Below are 24,110 nucleotides of genomic sequence, written 5' to 3'. Positions count from 1 at the left end.
TCCAATGGTCTGTCTTTCCACCCCTTTGTGGGAGATAGTACTCTATAAATCAGCAAATGTTACCTAACTTGTAATTGTACACACACACACACACACATATATATATATTATTATATATATATACTTTTTTTAATAAATTGAGGAAATTTAATCTTAGGTGGTGCTTTGTGAATATAGCAGTTATTGTTTAATTAGCCTTCGTACTTGTACTGATCATGCCTGTGATACTCGGGCAAAAATTCTACGAATGAAGAATGTTTTACGTGAGTTAATTCCGTTATTATAATAGTAAGTAATATGTCTACTCGCGGTATTTCCTTACTGAAAGTTGTATTTCTCTATTGAAAATTCATTAATGCAAGTCAGTTTTGAATTTTTGACACAGTTTCACTACATGCACCAGTTGATTTCATTAATTAAAAAAAAAAATAGATATATATATATAGCATTGAGCATTAGTCTCAGTAGTTATATTTTATTAACAGATTAGTGAAATTATTGCCTCTATAATATTGCTTAATTACACTTAAAACTACAGTCTATCCTGAGAGGGTAATATACCATTTAGAATTCAGTACATTTGTAACAGGACTGAAATATTGGACTAAATTACGAAAACAAAATGTCAGTAGTGTTTCTGGTATGTTCTTGTGTTGTTTGCATGCATGATTATTATTTTTTTTTTGTTCTTCATCTGCTTATTCCTATATTTCAGCCTTAACAAATTTCTTCAACCTTAACCAGTAATCTGTAATTTGATACTTATTTTAATACTAGTTGGCACTATCTTACTCTTCTTCCACTCTCATGAAACATTATGATTTCATTACTTAGCTTAAGTATTTCCACAAGATAAATATGCTTCTTTGAAACAACACCAAAATAATGTATGAATTAAATATATTTACTGATAGATAAAAATCAGTATACAAACAATACTTAAATAGTTTGTCCTTGAATATACATCATTGTTGGGTGTATTAATTTTTTATTGCTGTGTCTAATATATAAATTCTTGATATGAAATTTTTCAGGGTCTAATTATAAGAACTTTCCCCTAAGCAAGACAGTAGCATCTGCCCTTCGTATAACACAAGAGACCTATCCTGATTGGTATATTTCGAACTATGGTTTACGATTGGCTGCACAAGAAACACGTGCACGATGGGCAGAACATTCTGAACAGGATCATTATATGCATTCTAGAAATGTTACTTACAGAGCTGTACTTCAAGTATTTGTTGAGAATGGTGAGAAATTCGTATTTGGTTTAATTTAGTTTGGGCCATAAGGCTTATGCATTGGCTATTCATAACTGTATTGTGTAAGGGAATTACAATGTAGACTAATATTAACTAAAATAAATTTAATTAATATTTCAATATTTCAGCAAAGTCAAATTACCATCGTCAGGGAACAAAATATAAGATGTATATGCAGGCACTACACTAATTAATGAAGATTAAGCATATCAACTAAATACCGACTAGTAGGCCTAAATAATGCCCACTAGTGGACTAAATTGAGCATCCTTGGCTGTTGGGCTGAAGTATGGAGGACGAGAGGTTCCCAAATTTGGGGCAGTTTCATGCAACCAAATTTGTTAAGGTTATGGTATTTTCTTAAGTCAGAAGCAGATGCAAGGAAAAGTCTTATTTATATTTGCTGTGATGGAGTGAAGTGACTTTCTTCTAACTGATTGTATGGTGGGGTGTCCAAAGCATGGTCAGCAAGCCCTGAGTGTCTGTAGTGATGGAAATGGATATAGTCCTTATGTTCAGCAATTCTGATGTTGGCTGTTCTGCCTGTTTGGCCATAGTAGGATAGTTTACAGCAACAAGAGATGGGAAAAACACCTGTCAAGTCTATGGACTATGGTTAGTCTTTAGTGGAACAGATAAGGGATGCTATTTTTTTATATGGTATGTAAGTGGTAGAAAGATTGTATTTTTTAAAGATTTTTGTTCGTTTTTTTGGATGTGCCTTGGATATATGGAATAGTGATAGCTTTAGTGTAGTCTCTTTTCTTTAGAAGAGGGAAAGGGTGTGTGGGTTTGGGATTTAATATTTTTTTGGATATGGTAGGAATTGTAACCATTGGCTAAGAAAGTATTGTGAATGTGGTTAAGTTCAGTGGAGGGGTCACTTATCTGAACTAATTAATTTAGCCCTGTTATATAAAGTTTCTATAATTTCATACTGTTGAGGAAGGAGGGGAGTGATGTGACTGTGAATGTATCTACCAGTATGTGTGGGCTTTCTGTAAACAGAGAATGCCAGGGATTCATCAGGCTGGCATGTAATTAATGTATCTACAAAGGGAAGACTGTTGTAATTTTCTTTTTCTGACATGAGCTGGATCCTGGGATGTTGATTGTTTAAAGCATGTTAGAAATATGTTGAGAGCATCCAGGCCATGCAGCCAAATGGAGAACACATTATCAATAAAGTGTAGCCAAACAATGGGTCTATATAGGGCAGAGTTTAGAACTTCAAATATTTCCATGAAGAAATTAGCTGGGGGGTTTCATTGCTGTCCCCACTGTCTTTTGTAGAATCTTCCTTGCTAAATGTAATAGCCAGAGTTCATAGCAGAAGACTGAAATATTAGGAGGAAATTCAGTTTGAATAAAGTCTAAAGTGTCTTTAAGTGGGACATTGGTGAATAGAGAGGAGACATGACTGACCATAATATCAGCATGTTGGAGTTCAAGGTTTTCTAGCCACTTTACTCCATCACAACAAATATAAATATGAAATTTCTCCTCGAATCTGCTTCTGCCTTAAGAAAACTATCTTAACCTCAACGAATTCGGTTGCATCAAACTGGCCCAAATTTGGGAAGTTCTCGTCATCCATGCTTCAGCTCTACAGTCAAGGATGCTCAATTTAGTCCACTAGTGGGCACCATTTAGGACATAAGGCCTACTCTTAGTTAGCATGCTTCATCTTCATGACTTAGTGCAGTACTTGTGTGCATATATATCTTATTTTGTTTCCTGATGATGGCAATTTGACTTTTCCAAAATATTGGAATATTAATTAAATTTATTTTAATTAATATTAGACTGTGTTATAATTTCCTTATAAAAATACAACTATGGTTGAATTTCAATATAACTTATAAAAAACCACTATTAATTATGACATAGCCATTGTGTTTCTGATATATACTGAGTGTCTTTTACTCAGTTTTTAGGGATTTCATGAAAATTAATTCATAAGCTCAGATAGTCTTTTGAAATGGATTTATTTGAAATTTTGCCTATAGTGTGTATAAATGTTTAAAAATGCAGATTTTAAATGTAGATTTTATTACAAGGTGTGAACCCTACAAAATGGGAAAGAGCTTGTAATGCAGGTAATTGGAACCAAAGAGCTCCAGTAAAGATTTATAATAAATTTTCTAAAATAATAACAGAAATGTGCTTTATCATGAAAGTAGAACAATATAATATAATCTAAACCATATAGGTAATTCAATGAAAATTCCTGTTACATGTGAAAATTTACTCTATTACTTAATTAATACAACAAAACCTCAATACAGTAAATATTCAAGTACAGATAATTATCATCCCTCTCCCAGATTGCAATCTGATGTTAAAAGGATCTGCATACTCCACCTCAAAATAACATCTGAACAAATAGCAAGGACTCTTCACAGATATAATCTGTATACCACTTTCAAACCAGCTGGAAGTTGTCTTCTTTCTTATCACTTATCAAAGATACATTATCACCTCTATTCTTGCCTGGTGTTTATCAAATAACCTTTGTTAGTTTGGACAGACTGGCCATTCTGCTATGCTTAAAATCCAAGAACATCAAGATTTTTCCTCAAAGAGGATGAGAGGTTTATTTTCTCATGTTTGTGTCAAAGATTCATTAACTAATATATATGAATTTTTGTATAGATATTTTCAGTATTCTTTCCATCTCTCCAAAATTTCTCTTTTTTTCAGTTAGGATGTGCTCATCTTTATCTTTTATGTGGTAGTTTTTTTTTTTTTTTTTTTTTTTTGCCTGGAAACTATTACAGTGCTTTGATTTTTGAAAACAGAATTCTTGTTTCAATACTTTCCGCATGGGACTCGATCTCTATCTTTCCTAAGATTTCTTTATTGTTTTATTGATTTCTTTGTAATAATTTCTATTGCTTTCATCTGTAATTCCCCTGGATTTAACTTCTTTCCAGTTGTTGATAGGAACAAGTGTGAAGTAATGCTGAGATTATGTAGTTGAATTTGGCCATTGGACAGGGTGAAGACAATCTTTATACCAATGCATAAAAAAAGGAAGCACCAAGAAATGTGAAAACTATAGAACAATAGCATTAATCTCAGACACAAGTAGAATCATGCTGGGCATTATCAAAGAAAAAATTAATAATCACTTGCAGGCTCATATCTCTTTAGAACAGGCTGGATTTGAGAAAGGGAAAAGACTAGTTCTCAAATCTCAGACACTTTATTGGAAAATCAAAAGAATTCAGTAGTCCTGCTAACTTATGCTTTATTGACTACACCAAAGCCTTTGACTGCATACATTGGAATTAATATAGGAAATAATGCCTAAGTCTGGCTTTCCTTAACATTCTTATCTTGTTAATAAGTCAGTTTTACAACAATAATAATTCAGTAAGCATTGATAATGCATTATCTATTGGTTCTGTTTGCATAAAAAGAGGCAAGGTTGTATGCTATCTCCTGGACTTTTCAATCCGTATGGTGAGGAAATTATCAATAGGTCTCTGATGACTGGAATAGAGGCATATTGATAGGAGGCTCAAGAATCAATATCTTAAGATATGTTGATGATTATAATACTAATAACAAAAAATGTCAATAACATGATTGAACTCCTTGAAAGAGTAGAATGGCTTAGTTTGACATATGGACTCAAAATCATTGTCAGTAAAACAAAGCTGATGATCCTAGATAGGAATCATAATGGAAATACTTCAGGACTGCTTACTAACATAGATAAAGTTTATCAGTTTATCTATCTGGGATCATTTCTCTCTGCCAATGGGAGTCATAAGAAAGAAATAAGAAAACAAATTACAAAGGGAATATTTGCAATGACTCAGCTCACCAAGATCTGAAAGAATAGAAAAATATCTATCAACACAAAGATCAAGACTGGTCAGATCCTTTTCTGGTTTTCTCTGTGGTTCTTTATGGCTTAGAGTCTTAGCCATAAACAAGGTCAGGATTTTTGAAATATGGACCTGGAGAAGGATGCTTAGGGTTCCTTGGACAGAGAAAAGAACCAACCTGAGAGCATCCGAGATAAGTTAAATCTTGTAATGAGTCCTCAACATGGTGGAGAGAAGAATCCTTCGATATTTTGGACATATTTCAAGAAAGGGAGAGAATGTTGAGAAACTTATTGCAGAGCAAGATGCAAGCAGCTGGAAGAAGAAGAAGAAGCAGGCCTCGTTGGAGATTGGCTAGATCTAATTCCTGCTCTTACAGAACTTAGTTGGAGATTGCACTTAGAATGACAGAAGACAGAGACAAATGGAAAAGACTAATATATTGGATCACAAGTCCTCAGCCATGGAAATTGACTAAGAAGAAGAATATTCTTATTTCATCTGCATACAGTCCTTCTCAAAATGGAATTATGAAATTTTTGGTTTCCAGAACACACAAAATGTGCCTCCAAAGTATCTCTTCAAGTAGAATTGGACATTATCAAACAGTCCTATGAACAATTTCATGCTGGGCTGTGTGTTGTACCTTATGTTGCACTTGTACAGCACAAAACACATCATTTTTTGAATATGATTATAACCTAAAAATTATGCATGGAATCACTGATAGTTTCCCTCAACACCCTCCAAGGGAAGAATAATTCTGCAGAATCCTTATTCCTTATATTAAAAGCATTTCTGAATTGGCAAAGATTTTGAAGAAATTCCAACTCATCACCACCACCTTTCATTCCATCAACCAAATCTGTAATTTCTTACCTTCTCCAAAAGACAAATTATTGCTGCTACTTGGTGTTTACAAAGTTCTATATTTTTGCAGCTTGTCTTATTTTGGTCATACAGGAAGAGTTATCAAAAATTGTATTTCACAACACCAGAGATACTTTTTTTGAGTGATCTTCCAGTTTGTCAAGACTCATAATCTTGGGAAGAATAATTATATAATCAAGGGAAGACAGTTGTTAATCATAATCTCAACATGACATTGACAACACTAACTATGAGATCCAGTGGAATAATGCCAAACTTGCTTAACTGTACATTGAAATTCTTCCCATCCCATTTTCCTTTTTCCCTATTATGCCCAGTGGCCTGTAATGGCCAAGTAACTTGGCTTCTTGGAAACCTGATTACAGCTTATTATAGGGTGGTTAATCCTATCTGCATTTTCTTCTCGTCTGTAAAAAATGCTGTGTTCTTCTGACTGTTTTTATGGAATGAAAATTCGCAAGTTTCTGGAAGGAAAAACTTTGCCACCTTTGTGATTAGCAAAGCTTTCACATGAGGATGAGTTAGTTTTTTTTAAAGGCAAGCCTTTATAAACTCAAGGAGCTGTAGAAGCTTATCCAGAGCAGACTTTTACATACACCCATGCTTGCAGTGGGGCTTGAACCCAAAATCTGTTCGTTTGGAAAGTGGGTGTGCTATCCACTCAGCCAACCAGGCTGGCTTTGCATCCTAGATGTGATTCAAACCCTAAATTTGAATGTTTATTTTAACATATCGTTCAACACATTTGTGATTCTATCATCGCAGCCACTCTCAAAAGACACCATCAATGCACTTAGTTGTAGGCATAATTTTGTCTTTGCACCCACAGTGGCTAATCAAATTAGTTTGTAAGTGGCTGGTATTCTGACAAAATCCAAATCTCCCAAGAAATTCACCTAAAGAAATACGGGCATTTAAAAAGGTATATAGGAAAAAAATAAATTATTTTAATAAAAGTAGGTAAGTGAAATGAAATTGTTATTATGGACCTATTATAATAATAATAATGTTATAATTGTTATAATAACAACAGAAAAATGAGCCATCTCTTTAAGGACTCCTCTATTTATCAGATTATAGATTTGGATCCTACAAAATCTCAAAAGAAAAAAGTGTATAAATTATTTAAAAAAATAAATAAAAAGTTATATCTTAGCCCAAAGAGATTACCAAAAAGCTTAAAAATTATATCAAACCCTGAATACATGAGGGCTTGGTTCCTAAAATTCTCCAACCTAATTCCAATAGTAGACGAAATCATAGACAAAATTCTGTACTCTTTAAAACATTAATAAGAAATGTAACCTTCACGATCTCATTATCGACATAATTGAGCTATTCAAATTCACTATTTATTCTGGTTACTACTTATGGAAAGGAAAAATATATATACATGTGGATGGGACTACTATGGATTCTCCTCTTCTCCCCACTAACCAACTTCTACATGGAACATTTTGAAAACCAAGCATTCAACACTCAATCCACCTAGACCCCACTTAAATCAATTGTTTGGCTAGATTATGTTGATAATGTAGCAAACACATTTGATCTTGTGAGTCTGACATGTTGAATACATTTTTAACACATCTTAATAGCCAGCATCCTAAAATAAACTTAACTACAGAAAAAGAAAATAAATAATTTTCTTTCTTTTCTAGATATACTAGTGACATGACTTCTTCATCAAATTCCTGCCATGTACCCTCAAGGGGTGTACAGGAAATGATAGCACTACATGAAAAATTTACATCATTACTAACTTCCTATCTACAATTTTCCTCCAAATTCAAACTAATTTCTCTCTTATTCCATATGAATTTATTCAGTTGACTTCCTACCATACCAGCTTTGTTGATTCTGTTGTTTGTTTCCATATTTAATTTACCATCTTCACTAAAAATCGTGCCTAAGTAACTGAAATGTTTTACTTGTTCCACAGGTTCTGTATTCACGATGCAGTTGACATTTTCAACGATTCTGGCTATTTTCATTGTCTTTGTCTTTTTATTGCTGACCTTCATACCATATCTATTACAACAGTTATTCAATTTAGTCAGGGAATGTTGCAGACTTGTACTCGATTTATTTAGAAGTATAACATCGTCTGTATAAAGCAAAGAACTAACAGTAACATCTCCAATTTTGATATCAGGTTTAATACCACTTTCCTTCATAATATGATCCATATAGATAATGAATAACAGAGGGGATAATGTACATCCTTGTCTCAAACCAAATTTAACATTAAACCATATTCCTGTACTTCCTTCACTTCTAACTGCTGACTTACAACTCAAATAAAGACTAAATATTGCCTGATATAATGCCCCATTGACACCATATAACTGTAGCATATTGAATAGCTTCTCTCTTGGCACCTTGTCATATGCCTTTTCCAGATCGACAAAACTTAAATACAGATCTTTGTTATATTCCCATGCTTTCTCGACTATTTGTCGTAAAGTAAAGATCTGATCCTGATAACCTCTATTTGACCTGAATCCAGCTTGTTCTTCACCAAGCTTTTCTTCCACAATTCTTCTCAAGCGTTTATCAAGTATACTTGCATAGATCTTGCCAGGAACACTCAGTAGGGAAATACCTCTGTAATTCTCACATTCAGTTTTATTTCCCTTTTTATATATGGGTACTATGAGAGCTCTACTCCAGTCATCAGGAATTCGTCCATCTGTCCAGGCTTTCTGAACTATGCAGTGCATGTAACACTTTTATACCTCCTTACTTCAGCATTTCTGGTCGAATATCATCTAATCCTGCTGTCTTTCCACATTTCATTCTTCTGATGGCTTTTTCTACTTCAATTATGGATATGTATGCCTGTTGAATGTTTTTTACCACTGTGCTATCACTGCTTGTTTCATTTAACAATTTTTTCAAAGTAATTACTCCATACTTCAAGAATATCTTTTTCTCCTGTTTTCATGTCACCTTTATCATCTCTAACTCCTTTTACAGCACTCTTTCCTCCATTCCTGAGCTTCTTCAACAACCTCCAGAAGATTTTGCCACCTTCTTGATATTTATTTTCTATGTTCTTGCCAAAATCCGCTCACGACCTTTGTTTAGCTAGTTTTACAGAGTGGTTAGCTTTCTTACATTTGTCTCTATATTCTCTAAGAGCACAAGCTGACTTATTTGCCAGGAACTTTTGATATGCTTTCTTCTTTTCCTTCACTGCCTCTTTAACTTCCTGTGTTCACCATGGAGTTCTGATTTTTCTATCCTAGCAGACAACCTCCCCACATGCCTCTATGGATCAATCAGGGTTTTCTTCAAGGTTTGCCACTGAATCTCCAAGGTTTTGTTCCTGTTCCCAAACTCATTCATGTTTTCTTCAATAATCTTTGTGTATTTTAGTCTACAGTTCACATCTGAGAACTGCTCAACTTTTATTCACTTTAAAACTTTCTTACATGTCATTCTTTTCAATATGAAATTAAATTTTATCCTGCTCAAGACTAAATAATGATCACTTCCAATTTCAAATCCTCTGTACACTCTGGTGTCCTGCACCAGGGAGAAAACATCACTATCAACAATAACATAGTCAATGAGACTTTTTTAATTCCTTGCCCCTTCTCTCCATGTGAATTTGTGCAAATTTTTATGTTGGAACATGGTGTTAGTAATATGCAGTCCATGTCCTGAGCAGAAATCCAACAGGTATTTGCCATTATTATTAGCTTTACGCTTTTCTCCAAATTTCCTAAAGGATCGTTATCCTTTTCAGTTTACAGAAAACCCACTAGTACAAGAAGGTATATACATGAGCAATCATGTCACCACGGTATATAATCCTCAAAACACTTATGCACTGTTCATAGTGAAGAATTTATGGAAACAAACTTACTCACTGTGCCATGGCTGTTTGTTCAAATGACATAGTCCTTGGAACTGAGCTCAGGGCCCATTGCAATCGCCTTTCTAGCCAATGTCTATTGTTTGTATAAAATAGATAAAATACTATATGCACCCTCATCCCATCTGCAACCAACACACAGGATCACAGAACACCATTCCCATCTCGTATATTAATGGTGCATCAGAAAAAAATAGCCAAAGTTCTCTGTAAATATGAACTTACATAAATCCTCTCATATGAAACTGGCTACTCCACTTTCATTTGAAAACTTTAAAGGATTCTTTCCTGTAAGATATTAGATCTTCTGTTTCCAAGTTACTGCACAGTGTCTTTCCACTTTCTCTTTAGAAACAAGGGACTGTTTAGAATTATGTCAAATCAAATGAGACTATGACGTGAGTGAGTATAATATTTTTAAGGTCATATATTTTGAGCGCAGTTAGTCTGTTCTGCATGTTTAAAAAAAAAAAAAAAAAAAGGTGAATTGAATGTGCACTTAGTCTAGCTTGGTATTCTGTATCAATGCCTTTTCACTTCCTTGTTGCTTAACACAATGACTGTAATATTAGTTCTTTCACTCTCCGGAAAAATTTTATCATCATCAATTTTCAATATGTACTCCCAAGGGGTGTTTAGGTTACTATGACATCACTACATGATTAAGTTTACATTATTATTAATCTCCTATCAACAATTTTCCTCCAAATCAATTTATTACTTGTGAGCATTCCAGTATTGTCATATCTAACATTCAGTGTTCCAATGCCCTTCTGACCAAATCAATCCACCTAGACCTTGGTCTTCCTCTGGGTCTCTTTCTTGCCATCAAACACCTGTTTTACTAACCTTTCTTCATCCATTCTATTTAAGTAGCCATACTACCTTAGATTAGCTCTGCTGACACATTCTTGAATGCTCTTAATGGCAAGTTCCTTTCTAATATCTTCTTTTTTAATATGATTCTGCCAAATGTCATCGGTTTACATCTCTAATTTTTCTGAGAACTCTAATCTGCGGTCTCTAGTCTTTGATCAAGTGCTTTATTTCTAACCCAGCTTTCAGATCCATAACTTAAAACTGGTTTAAACACTGTCATATATACTGCTAGTTTGGTATTTTTTGGTATTTTGGCTAATTTCTCTCTTATTCCATATAAATTTATTCACCTGGCTACCCACCATACCGTCTTTGCTTATTTTGTCTATTTCCTGATTTAACTTGCTATCTTCACTAAAAACTGTGCCTAAATAGCTGAAATATTTTACTTGTTCTATAGGATTTCTATTCAGAATGCAGTTGAAGTTTTCTCTGTTCCTGCTTATTTTCATGGTTTTTGTCTTTTTATTGCTGATTTTTATGCTAAATTTTTTACAGCTGTTATTCAATTTAGTTAATGAATCCTGGAGACTTGCACTAGTTGTGTTTAGGAGTGCATCATCATCTGCATAAAGCAAAGAGCTAAGTTCAACATCTCTAGTTCAATTCTAATATTAAGCTTGATGCCACTTTCTTTCATAATGTGCATCCTTGTCTTACCCCTGAATTTACATTAAACTATCTTCCTGTATTTCCTTCAATTCTAATTGCTGACTGACAACTTAAATATAGACTATTTATTGCTCTGTATAACGTTCCATTCGCTCCATATAATTGCAGTGTTTTGAAAAGCTTTCCTCTGGGCACCTTGTCATATTCTCAATTTCTTCTTCCTCATGTGCCTTTTCCCATCTATTTGGGGTCGACCTTCTACATGATGTGACTTAAATTTGCGTGATCCCAGCAGACTTGTCACTGAACTTGACGTTGGGTGAGAGGAGATTTTTTGTATGTAGATGAAGATGTGTGTGTGTGTGTGTGTTCTGGTTTGGTCAGAACAAGCAAACCAATCCTTACTAAGGACTGGTTTGCTTGTTCTGAGGGATGAAAAACCATTGACCTTCGTATGAGACCAGCTAACTCACCTTTAGTAGTAAGAGACCTGATAAAGGTTCCTCATGTCTTGGATGGGAATCAAACCAATTTCTCAAAGTAAAAATCTGATCTTGACAACCTCTATTTGGCCTGAACCCAGTTTGTTTTTCTCCAAGTTTCTCTTCCATAATCTTTATCAACCTCTTTTCAAGTATGCTTGAAATCTTATTTGGAACACTAAGTAGAGAAATTCCTCTGTGATTCTCACATTCAGTTTTGTTCCCTTTTTTATAGATGGATACTGTGAGAGCTCTACTCCAATCATTGGGAATTAGACCTGACCAAGCCCTCTGAATTATGCAGTGTAGCTACTGCAAAACTTTTATACCTCCATATTTAAGCATTTCTGGTCGAATATCATCTACTTCAGCTGCTTTTCCAAATTTCAAGTTTTTGATTGCTTTTTGTATCTCAAGTATTGATATGTACTCTTCTTTGCATTCCTCTCGAAAATTTTCTAAGATAGTTCTTTCACTGCTTTTTTCATTTAACAGTCTTCGAGAGTAATTACTCCAGACATCTAGGATATCCTTATCTTCAGTTTTCATGTCACCTTTATCATCGTTGATTCCTTTTCAGTACTATTTCCTCCATTTCTAAGCTTCTTCAATGACCTCCAGAACATTTTGCCACCTTCATGATATTTCTTTTTTATATTCTTACCAAATTCTTCCCATGACGTTTGTTTAGCTACTTTTATGCACAGCTTAGCTTTCTTACATTTTTCTCTGTATTCTTTAAGTGCAAGTGCTGACTTTTTTGGTATGCTTTTACCTTTTCCAGGACTGCTTCTTTAACTTCTTGTGTCCACCATGGTGTTCTTATTTTTCTATCCTTGCGGACAACTTCACCACATATCACCCTAGCTGAATATCAATGTCGTCTTCAGAGTTTGCCATTAATACTCCAAAGTGGTTCTTGTTTTCAATTTTTTTCATTTTTTTCTTCAATAATGTTTATAGTCATCCCTCAAGTTACGTCCTTTTGAAGATACAGCCATGATCCCATAATGGAATAAATAACATTTTCGGCTATACTTTCGAACAAGATGAAAGCAAGCTTATGGTAAAGCATGCACAGTGGCAACCTCAGTCAGCACGTGCCTTCAACAGTTCCTTTGTTGATTTTGTGTTTGAGAAATGGATTATTTGTGCATTTATCATTAAATATTTTGTGATGTTTTGTGCAACATGGCCCCTACACTCACAATCAAAAAACCCAGTGAAGAATCACAGAAAAAGAGATGAGCAATTGATCTTGAAACGAAGTTGAGAGTTATAAAGCAACATGAAGCTAGTAAGCCCGTCAATGTGATCACACATGACTTCGGATGGTCTCATTCTACAGTGACGACCATTTTGAAAAATGAGGATAAAATTGTAGAGGCTGTGAAAGGATCAGTTTCCATTAAATCTACAATAGTGACGAAGCAACGACAAGGTCTTATCGATGATATGAAAAAGCTACTTGCGTCATGGATAGAGGACCTGAACCAAAAGCGCATACCCCTTAGCACTGTGACCATAACCGCTAAGGCACTAAGTCTCTTCAACATGTTGAAGGAGAAAGCAGAACCTGATTATGATGACAAATTCAACTCTTCTTCCCATTGGTTCATGAGATTCAAGCAGCGTTTTGTGCTGCATAATGGGAATCTAAAAAAAATCTTAAGGAATACATCGAAGAACTTTATGCAAAAAATGAAAGACCAACAAAAATTGAATTGGAAGAGCAAAATGAAATCTCAACAGAAAGAAGAGGTCCTGAAATACTAAAGAGAGAAGTAGAAACAGCAATTAAGGAATTAAAAAGTGGAAAGATGGAAGGAGTGGATGGAATACCTAGTGAAATCCTAAAACAACTGGAGGACAAAGGTATAACAAAAACATGGAAACTCTGCAACCTCATTTACAAAACAGGAGTATGGCCTAAAGATTTCACAGAGAGTATTCTTATACCAGTTGAAAAGAAAAGCAATCCTGCTAAGTGCAGTGACTACAGAACTATAAGCATACTTTCGCATGCCTCCAAAGTACTGCTAAGAATATTAAATCAACGATTATATAATAGGGTGGAGTATTTTCTGGGGAATGATCAATTTGGATTTAGAAAGGACAGAGGAACTTGAGATGCATTTGGAGTAATGAGGACCATATGTGAAAGGAATATAGAAGTAAATAAAGAAGTTTATATATGTTTCGTCGACCTTGGAAAAGCATTTGACATGGTGAAATGGGAAAATCTGAGGAAATGTTACGCAAAATAGGTTTAGATTGGAGAGACCGGAGATTAATAGCTGAATTATATATGAACCATAATAAGACAAAAGTAGGAAAAACCAAATAAAAAATGTGTGATTGACAGAGGTGTAAGACAGGGATGCTACCTGTCACCGATGCTCTTCAATATATTTGCAGAATAAACGATTAAAGAAGCATTTGATGAAGAGAAAAGAGGAATCACTATTGGAGGAAGAAGAATACAAAATATTAGATTTGCAGATTATCAAGTAATATTAGCTAATACTGAAGATGAACTACAGCATCTAATGCAAAAATTTGAGAATATATGCAAGAAATATGGTATGAAAATTAACACAAAGAAATCAAAAGTGATTAGAATCTCCAGGAAATCAGGAAGTATCAAGGTGATGATGAATGGAGAAAGTGTAGAGCAAGTGAGATAATACAAATACAAGAAACAGAAAATGTGACATGGAAATAAAAGAAAGAATTAACAAAAGAAAATATGCATTTTATAGCAAGAAAAATTTGTTTATTAATAAAATGAATGAAAATCTAAAGAAAAGGCTTATTGAGTGTTATATTTGGAGTATGACCTTATATGGATCAGAAACATGGACAGTTGGGAAGAAAGAAGCTAAAATGCTGGAGGCATTTGAAATGTGGTTATGGAGAAAATAAAGTGGACCGAAAAAATCACCAATGAAGAAGTATTACGAAGAGTTGAAGAAGAAAGGAATTTACTAAAGACCATAAGAAGAAAACATAACTGGATAGGACATGTATTAAGAGGAGACAGCCTACTGAAAAGAATGATAGAAGGGAAAATTGAAGGAAAGCGACCAAGAGGAAGGAGATGACTAATAATGCTTGATGATATAATGGGCACAACAAAAGGATATCAGGAAATGAAGGAGGAAGCAAGAGACAGAGGAAATTGAAGGAAGAGAATCTGCTGAGTTATACCATTGGACCTGTCAAGAGACAGAACACTAATGATGATGAATGGGAATCTGCAAGTGCTGAGAAGGCTGCCAAGGAGTTTGTGGGAAAATTGGATAAAATTATTACAGAGGAAAATTATTTGCTACAGCAAATATTTAATATGGATGAGACGTCCTTGTTTCAGAAAAAAAATGCCCGAGCAGACATTCATCCACGAAAAGCTAAACTCTATACCTAGTTTCAAAGCTTTTAATGCCCATATTGCGATTCTGTTATGGGTAATATGGTTGGATATAAACAAACAATTTGTGATATGGCACAGTGAAAATCTACCAGTCTTCTAAAACATTAGGAAGCATTACTTAAATTAAGGGGATATTGAATCCCACATAGTTTTAAAACCGAATAAGAAACTCAAAGATTGGAATCAGAGAGTTTCTTGCCGAATATAGTAAACTATAAAGTATCGGCGGACACTAGCGTTAGCCAATGCAAGTGATCCTAGTACATAGTACATTACTGGGCAACTCGTTGCAAAGGTGGAGGAAGAAGTTCAGATCGCTATTCTTAGGTATTTTCCATAATGTAAAAACACATTTCCTAGGAAATGTATGCTGTTATTACATTATGGAGGGAGGTCACTACCCAGATCGGTTTCAGCCTTTTTTGAGGCTTCATCAGTGAGCAGCTAGACCTAATACCAAAGTGTATAGCGAAAAGAACTTATGTACTTTGCGAACGAGTTTTCCAAACAGGTGCAACCATTAAGTTACTAAAGTATAAAGAGCTAATAAGCTTCATTTCGGCAATGAAAACATTACTTAAATTAAGGGGATATTGAATCCCACATAGTTTTAAAACCGAATAAGAAACTCAAAGATTGGAATCAGAGAGTTTCTTGCCGAATATAGTAAACTATAAAGTATCGGCGGACACTAGCGTTAGCCAATGCAAGTGATCCTAGTACATAGTACATTAAGAATAGCGATCTGAACTTCTTCCTCCACCTTTGCAACGAGTTGCCCAGTAATGTACTATGTACTAGGATCACTTGCATTGGCTAACGCTAGTGTCCGCCGATACTTTATAGTTTACTATATTCGGCAAGAAACTCTCTGATTCCAATCTTTGAGTTTCTTATTCGGTTTTAAAACTATGTGGGATTTAATATCCCCTTAATTTAAGTAATGTTTTCATTGCCGAAATGAAGCTTATTAGCTCTTTATACTTTAGTAACTTAATGGTTGCACCTGTTTGGAAAACTCGTTCGCAAAGTACATAAGTTCTTTTCGCTATACACTTTGGTATTAGGTCTAGCTGCTCACTGATGAAGCCTCAAAAAAGGCTGAAACCGATCTGGGTAGTGACCTCCCTCCATAATGTAATAACAGCATACATTTCCTAGGAAATGTGTTTTTACATTATGGAAAATACCTAAGAATAGCGATCTGAACTTCTTCCTCCACCTTTGCAACGAGTTGCCCAGTAATGTACTATGTACTAGGATCACTTGCATTGGCTAACGCTAGTGTCCGCCGATACTTTATAGTTTACTATATTCGGCAAGAAACTCTCTGATTCCAATCTTTGAGTTTCTTATTCGGTTTTAAAACTATGTGGGATTCAATATCCCCTTAATTTAAGTAATGTTTTCATTAGGAAGCATACTCCCAGTTCATTATCGGAGCAATAAGAAGTCGTGGATGACTTAATCAACTGTTATGTGAGTGAAATAAAAAGCTATTGTCTAAAAGAAAATGTAGAATTTAAAATTTTATTTAATTCTAGATAATGCTCAAAGTCATACGTCTTATAGCAGTGATCTTCACCGCTATAAGACGTATGACCAAGTTCAAGGTCATGTTTCTCCCTCCAAACACTACTTCATTGATCCAACCGATGGATCAGGGAGTTCTTGCAGTTTTTGAGGCTTATATCTATGGAGGACTTTTTCACAAGCCATTTCTGCTACTGAAGGAAATGACCAGACTCATGCAATTCTGGAAAACATTAAATATTTATCATGCTATTAAAAATATTGCTGTGGCATATGGAAAAGGACATTAAAAAGATTTGTGCATGATTTTTGAAGTTTGTAATAGTCGGCCTAGCAAACAATCCGAATCTCGGTGTGAATGATGACAACATAATTCAACTTGTAGAAAGTTCCTCTGAAGAGTTGACCGATGAAGAATTGGTTATACTGGAGGAAAAAACGAGAAAGGGAAAAGAGAAACAGGAAGAGGTAGTTAAACAATTTACAATGAAGGTTGTTTTGCAGAAATGTTCTTTGCAGTTAGCAATGTTCTCAAAATGGCTGAAGACATGTACCCCAATATTGAAAACTGCTTAATAATAGAAAATAGGAAATAGAAAAAACAAAAGTACATGATGCATTTGCTTGCTATGAATAAATATATGATGAAAAGAAGAAGAGGAGTAAGCAAAGCACATTGGACATCTTCATCAAAAAAACAAAGGTTACATCAGAAGAGCCACAGCCTGATTGTTCACACAGGGAAGTTAATGAAGATGTGATTGTGGGGGAATATTTGGGTGATTATTCTTTTGTTTTATAGTGTCAGTAACACACAGTACAGTTTTATAAAGTTTAAAAATTAAAATGACACTATACTTATGGTTAAGTCCCTAATCCCTATAACTCTGTTGATTTAATGTATCAATTATGTCTTGCTGGATGGTACGGAACCCGGAAGTAAGTCGAGGGATGATTGCATAGTCGAGTCTACAATTTACTTGTAAAAGCTGCGCAACTTTAATTCTTTTTAAAACTTTCTTACATACTGTTCTTTTCAATATGATATCCATTTTTATTCTGCTTAGTACTAAGTGGACACTTCCTATTTCAAATTCTCTGTACACTCTTGTATTATCCTGAATAAGCACGAAGATACCACTATCAACAATGATGTAGTCGATGAATGTTTTCTTATTTCTTGTATCTTCTAATGTTTCTATGTGCCTGGTGGGATTCATTTCCTACTCTGTTATTCAGATCTCTAACAAACACCATGCTTTCCATTTTCTTTACGTTAGCTGCCTGTTGTAATGATTCAAAAAATTCTTCTGCTTCTTCCTTGGAAGAATCTTCTGTGGGACCATAGGCACAAATAAATTTCATTGTCCATGGCCCCATTTTAAAGTTTGCCCAAATAACTCTGCTTCAAATTGCTTTCCAATCAAAAGTTTACCTAAGTACACAAACTGCGTGCTTTGATAACTGCATGATAACATGCCAGCACTGAAAGACATAATGTGCAGCATGTGTGCAACATCGGTTCCGACCAGCTGCATTCAGCCATTGATTACACTGTGCAAAGTGTGCAGTTTGTAGCATACCAGGAGGGGCAGCACATTGAACAGTACAGCATGTGAATGCATAATAGAAGTGAATAAAAATGTGTTATTTATGCCTGTGTTGCTTTTCTCCTTCTTATACACACCGAAAAATTACTGCATCTACATTCAGCACATCATACAGTGCCCCTGGTGGTGAATTTTGGAACTAGGTTTTTTTCCTCAGATATTGGTTGCACATGATGCACAATGTATTCCTGCAAAGCTTCGCAGCATTTGGATCACTGGGTGTTGTTTCTGTTGTTTCACAAGGCCTTAAACAGGGATACTTTAATTTTGATCACCCTGTTTATATATGTATATATATGCACACTCAGATCTCTTTTTATGCGGTTTGGAAGTTATTCGATGCATTAACTTCAAAACTTCTGTACCGTTGTACATAATGAACAGCGTGTTGCAGCACATTCTGGCATAATGTAAGCAGTGAGTGTCCGTGATGTTTAATTTTGCATTGGAGTGAGTGTTTGTACACTATTAATTAAACAAAAAGCTATTTTGTTTTATGAACAGATGAAGCAATTGGAGACATCTACTTCCGCTGATAAAGAATTTTCGGCTAGCAAAGGATGGCTAATTTGGTTTTTAAAAAGGAATGCACTTCATAACGTGAAGATTACAGGTGAGGTTGCAGCAGCAGATGAAGAAGCAACCAAAAATTTTCAAGAGAAGTTAGCCAAAATTATTGAAGATGGTGGATATTGTCCTGATCAAACAGTATTGTTTTGAAAGAAAATGCCTAGTCGAACTTGCATCGCAAAGTCTGAGAAAAAAAAGCAAGTAGGTTTAAAGCAAGCAAAGATCAAGTAACGTTACTTTGTAGCAATACATCAGGAGATCGAATGTTGAAATCCCCTCTTAGTAAATCGATCTCTAAGACCACGTGCTCTAAAAGGCAAAGATCTAAAACAGCTGCATGCCGTACATTGGATGGCTAATACAAAGGCCTGGGTAACAATTGCTGTATTTACTGAATGGTTCAATAATTTCTTTGTACCAGAAGTGGAAACATATGAAGCAAAAAAGCTCTCAATTTTAAAGTTTTATTAATTGTTGACAATATACCAAGTCATTTGCATTTAGAACATCCAAATGTGCAGGTACTGTTTTTTCTACCCAATCAACAAGCATTATTCAGCCATTAGATCAAGGCATAATTGCTACTTTTAAAAAATATTACATTAAGCACAGGTTTCAATTTATATTGGATAAACTAGAAAATTAATCATTAGCAGTAACTGACGTTTAGGGGGAAAAAATTTCTATTTTGGACTACTTAAATCATGTTGCATCTGCTATCGCTGAAATAGGACCACAAACTTTAAATTCCTACTGTTAAGCAGCTTGGCCTGGATGTTGTTGCAAACAGTGCAACCATTCAAACATCTACATTATCAGCTGAAATCATTACTTTGGCACATGAAATTGGTGGAGAAAGTTTTGATACATTTAGCCAGAATGATGTAAACAAATTGCTTGTGGATAATGCCTTAAGTGACGGTGATATTATTGGATATTGATTAACTTTAGATATCGTCGAAGATCCAGAAAACAATAGTGAAGCGGAAGAAAAACTTGTCCCTCTCACTGCAAATATAATTTGAGAAGGTCTTGAACTGTGCAATAAATTGGAAAATCATTTTCTTGTTAATGACACAATTCTGAACATGCTTTAAATTCCAAAGTGAGCTGAAGATCTGTATGTCTGGATATCACGAGCTGTATAAAAAAATTAGTAAAATCATCATCGCAAAGTTTAATCACTGATTACGTTGTCAGAAGAAAAAAATCAGCACAGAATGAGTGTGAAGCTAATTCTGTTTGTGAAGAACCATTGCCTTTACCATTCAGATCTGGTGCACTGATTATTTTTCTGGTGATGAAAGTGATTTTGTACCAGTTCGCAAACATTGCTGAATAGGAAGCAACGTTGCTAATAGCAACGATAATTCTGATAAAAAATGTAAAAAAAATTGTTATTTTTCAATAAAATTAAATTAATAAAGCTTTAAAACAAACTTAGGCATTCTTATTTTCCTGAATTTTTATAAACTTTTTTTATGCGATTTTAGGTTTATTTTAATTCATTGCTTCAGTGTTATGCAGTTTTAGAAAATTATGAAATGTATCCCTGATTTTTCAACATAAGTTAGGTCTTTTTTGTGCGATTTTTTATATGTGGTTTTCTGTGGAACGTATCTACCCCATAAAAAGAGACCTGACTGTGTGTGTGTATTTGAATTAGATTAAATGACTGGAAGCTGAGTGATAAAAATAGAAATTCTATTTATTTAAGTAAACCACGCACCTAGTTTTGTCTTCTTAAAAAAACTTCATTGGGTGCATTACATGAAAAGTGACATACAAAAAACATAGCTATAAATTAAATTGCCAACATATTACTATCATTTGAAGGTGTTCTGGATTCCACAGTATTGCTGGGCATGTACATGCGGTCATGATCTCGTGAACGCCAAAGTTGGATAGCAGCGCAGTGATGATCAGAAATATTATACCTGAGGTTAGTGTTCAGATGTAATGAATTCAGGACAATTTCCTTAGATTCCACAATTCTTCTCTCAAGTTTGTCATAGCATCTAAAGATTTTCTCTGATTTGTTCCAGGTGACTGGATGGGTGATAGAATTTTTATCATTAGGGTCAGTAGAATAAAGAATGTGCGATTAGGTAGTGCACCACCTAATCTAATTCAGTGTATTTTTCAGTCTGGCCAAAATAGGGCATGTGCAGTTGCAACAAATGAAATAAACACAGGAATATTTTAATCTGTTATGTTTTTGTTTAAGTGCAGTGTACTACTGAGTAAGGAATGTAGCTTGGGCAGTGGAGTGAGAGAAGTCTGGATTTTAAATTTCTTGAGAATTTTAGCTAGCTTAGAGGACTGGAGCTGATAGAACTTTAGCTAGCTTAGGAGAACTGGAGCTGATGTATGGTAGAGATCCATATCTTCATTATGGCAAGGAGATGGATTAAATAGTAGCTTTCTATCTCTCTGTTTAGAATAACCATTTTTCTGAAAGGTTGTAAGAAGAAACTGTAGTTCTTTTTTTTGATATCCTCTTCTTCACAGAGGAGGGAGTGAGCATGTTTACCTAATGTAGAGACGATGCCAAGTTTTTGAGTCTGATAATGATGAGATTGTATATAAAGATATTAATTGATGTGAGTTGGTTTTCTATAAATGGAGATCTTCAATTTTTCAGATACAAGAGTGAGTTTGACATCTAGGAACAGGAGAGAGAGTCGTCAACTTCTAATTCCGAAGTAAATTGCATTTTCGGGTGTTGACTGTTGAGATGGTTTAGGAACTCTAAGGAATCAGGTCCATAACTCCAGATTAAGAAAATATCATCTATATATCTCTTCCATAACCTAGACTTTAATAGGAATGAAGTGATAACTTTTTCTTCAAATGTTTCCAAGTATAAATTTGCCAGCATGGGAATAAAGGATTGCACATGGCTAAGCCAAAGTTCTGTTTGTAAATAGTATCTTTGAAAATAAAATAACTAAAATTAACGCAATAGATCTGCAGAGACAACTTTTTTGATAACTTGTCAAAGTTCTAACTCTTTTAAAGGATAACTTCCTGATATTTTTAGAAATTGTTATTTGGATTGCCACATGCTGGTTCTGTGTCCATGGAAGTTTATGTGAAAACCCTTGTACTGGTTTGATCTTGGTGAAAGTTGTTTCTACATCACATCAGATTTTAATTTACCTGTTTTCTATTTTTTATTTTTTTTCTGACTCAGCAAATTGGAATTCTAATAAACCTGAAAGGAAAAGTAAAGCTATTACTTTAGAAGAAAAGCTTGGTATTGAGAGATTTTGAGAGCACAGGAAAACACAAAGGATATAAAAGTATTGACCAGGCTTAGTGAGTCAACACTTTGTACCATCAGACATAATGCTGAAAAAAATTATAGAATCATGTAAACATGTGTCATGCACATGAAAACAGCTTGAGATTCCATTTATTTGATCAGTGATTATGTAAAAAAATGGAAAGGATTCTAGTTTCATGGATTGAGCATGAAAATAAAGCATTCCCATTTCTATTCAGTGATTCAAGAAAAAAGCCCAAAGCATTTAAGAATTTTCAAAAAAGAAATTATACTGAGGCTAAGACATCTTAATGCTAGTGGCAGATGGTTCCAGAAATTCAAAGACCATCATGGCTTCCATAATGTTAAACTGATGAGAAATCAATTTAATATTATGACTTGTGAAATTTTGGCAACAACAGTTGCCGAAATTTCACAAGCATGTTGAAACTGTAAATCAAAGCAAGTGTTTAACTTCAATGAAACTGATCTATTTGGAAATATATGAAAACATTTGTTTTCATTGAGGAAAGCAGTGATAAAGTTTGAAGGTTGGCAAAGAATGCAGGTGTGTGTGTGTGTGAAATATGACACTACATGCATCAGACAAACATTAGATACCTTCATCAATAAGAATGATCGGAAGTCTTCGTGTCAAATATGTGAAAATGAATCAGTGCATATCTAATGTTAGCACAGACATCAGACACTCACTGATTCATCTTTACTTATAATTTTTACTGCTTCCTGCTATTAAATGTTTGCAATTTCATATCTTACTAAATTATGATACATGTGTACTTTTTTATTTTTATTGTGCTTATGACTAATTTTCCCTTTATGAAACAGTTGTATTTTTTCTTTTTCCTCTTTCCATTCATCTGGAAAATATAATCTCTCGAGTTATGTGAATTTCAAGTTGCATGATGTTATCATAGAATGCATTACTCATGTGACTTGAGGTATTACTGTATTTGATCCTGGAACTAGTACTGTTTACATAACAAACATAAATACCCCTCCCTTAAAAAAAAAAAAAAAAAAAAAAAAAAAAAAAAAAAAAAAAAATAGGTACAGATTCATGCAAGCATCTATATAGTGACAAAATAATTGTTCAAAAGCAATCGGCTGACTGCAGAATGCTGCCTACCAAATTAGCTGTTGTTTTACCATGTGACTTCTTATCCCTTCATTAATCATTTAGTTAAGTCTCTAATTTACCATGTATCAGTCTTAGATACATCATCTCATTTTGTGGAATATATATATATATATATATATATATATATCATCATCATCATCATCAAATTCCTGATATATACCCTCAACACGTGTACAGGATATGATAGTGCTACATGAAAAATTACATCATTACTAACTTCCTATCTACAATTTTCCTCCAAATCAGTCTGTTACTTGTCTAGACTCCAACATTATCAGATCTTATATTTCTATCGTCTAAGACACTTTGTACCGTATCAATCCACCTATATCTGGATCTTTTTCCTACCAACCTGGCAGAGAACACTTGTTTTGCTAATCTTTCCTCTCCCATTCCGTTTAAGTCAATACCGCCTGAGATTAGCTTTGCTAACGCATTCCTGGATGCTGACAATGTCAAGTTCTTTCCTAATATCCTAGTTTTTAATATGATATTGCCATTGATGCCATCTGTTCATGCCCCTAATCTTTCTCAGGACTCTCATATTTGTGGTCTCTAGTCTTTGGTCAAGTGTTTTACTTTTGACCCAGCTCTCAGATCCATAAGTTAAACTGGTTTGAACACTGTCTTATATACAGCTGATTTAGTGTTCAAACTAATTTCTCTCTTATTCCATATGAATTTAT

General features: G+C 34.4%; 1 protein-coding gene across 4 annotated transcripts in view; it reads left to right on the top strand.

Moving 5' to 3' along the window:
- LOC150098935 (methyltransferase-like protein 25B) overlaps nt 1–24,110 on the top strand; it is a 176,423-nt gene that overhangs the window by 122,448 nt on the left and 29,865 nt on the right. For all 4 annotated transcript variants that reach the window (XM_090405564.1, XM_090405566.1, XM_090405565.1 and 1 more), the window contains one exon: nt 1,035–1,250. In XM_090405564.1, coding sequence (XP_090261690.1) covers nt 1,035–1,250 — 216 coding nt within the window. The remainder of the gene's footprint in view (nt 1–1,034; nt 1,251–24,110) is intronic.

This window comes from Typopeltis vanoorti, chromosome 15, assembly GCF_054136105.1.
Source record: "Typopeltis vanoorti isolate ZY-2024b chromosome 15, IOZ_Tvanoo_1.0, whole genome shotgun sequence".
NCBI classification, from domain to species: Eukaryota; Metazoa; Arthropoda; class Arachnida; order Uropygi; family Thelyphonidae; genus Typopeltis; species Typopeltis vanoorti.
Note: the sequence above shows the minus strand (reverse complement) of the source record. Positions and strands in the feature narration are given on the sequence as shown.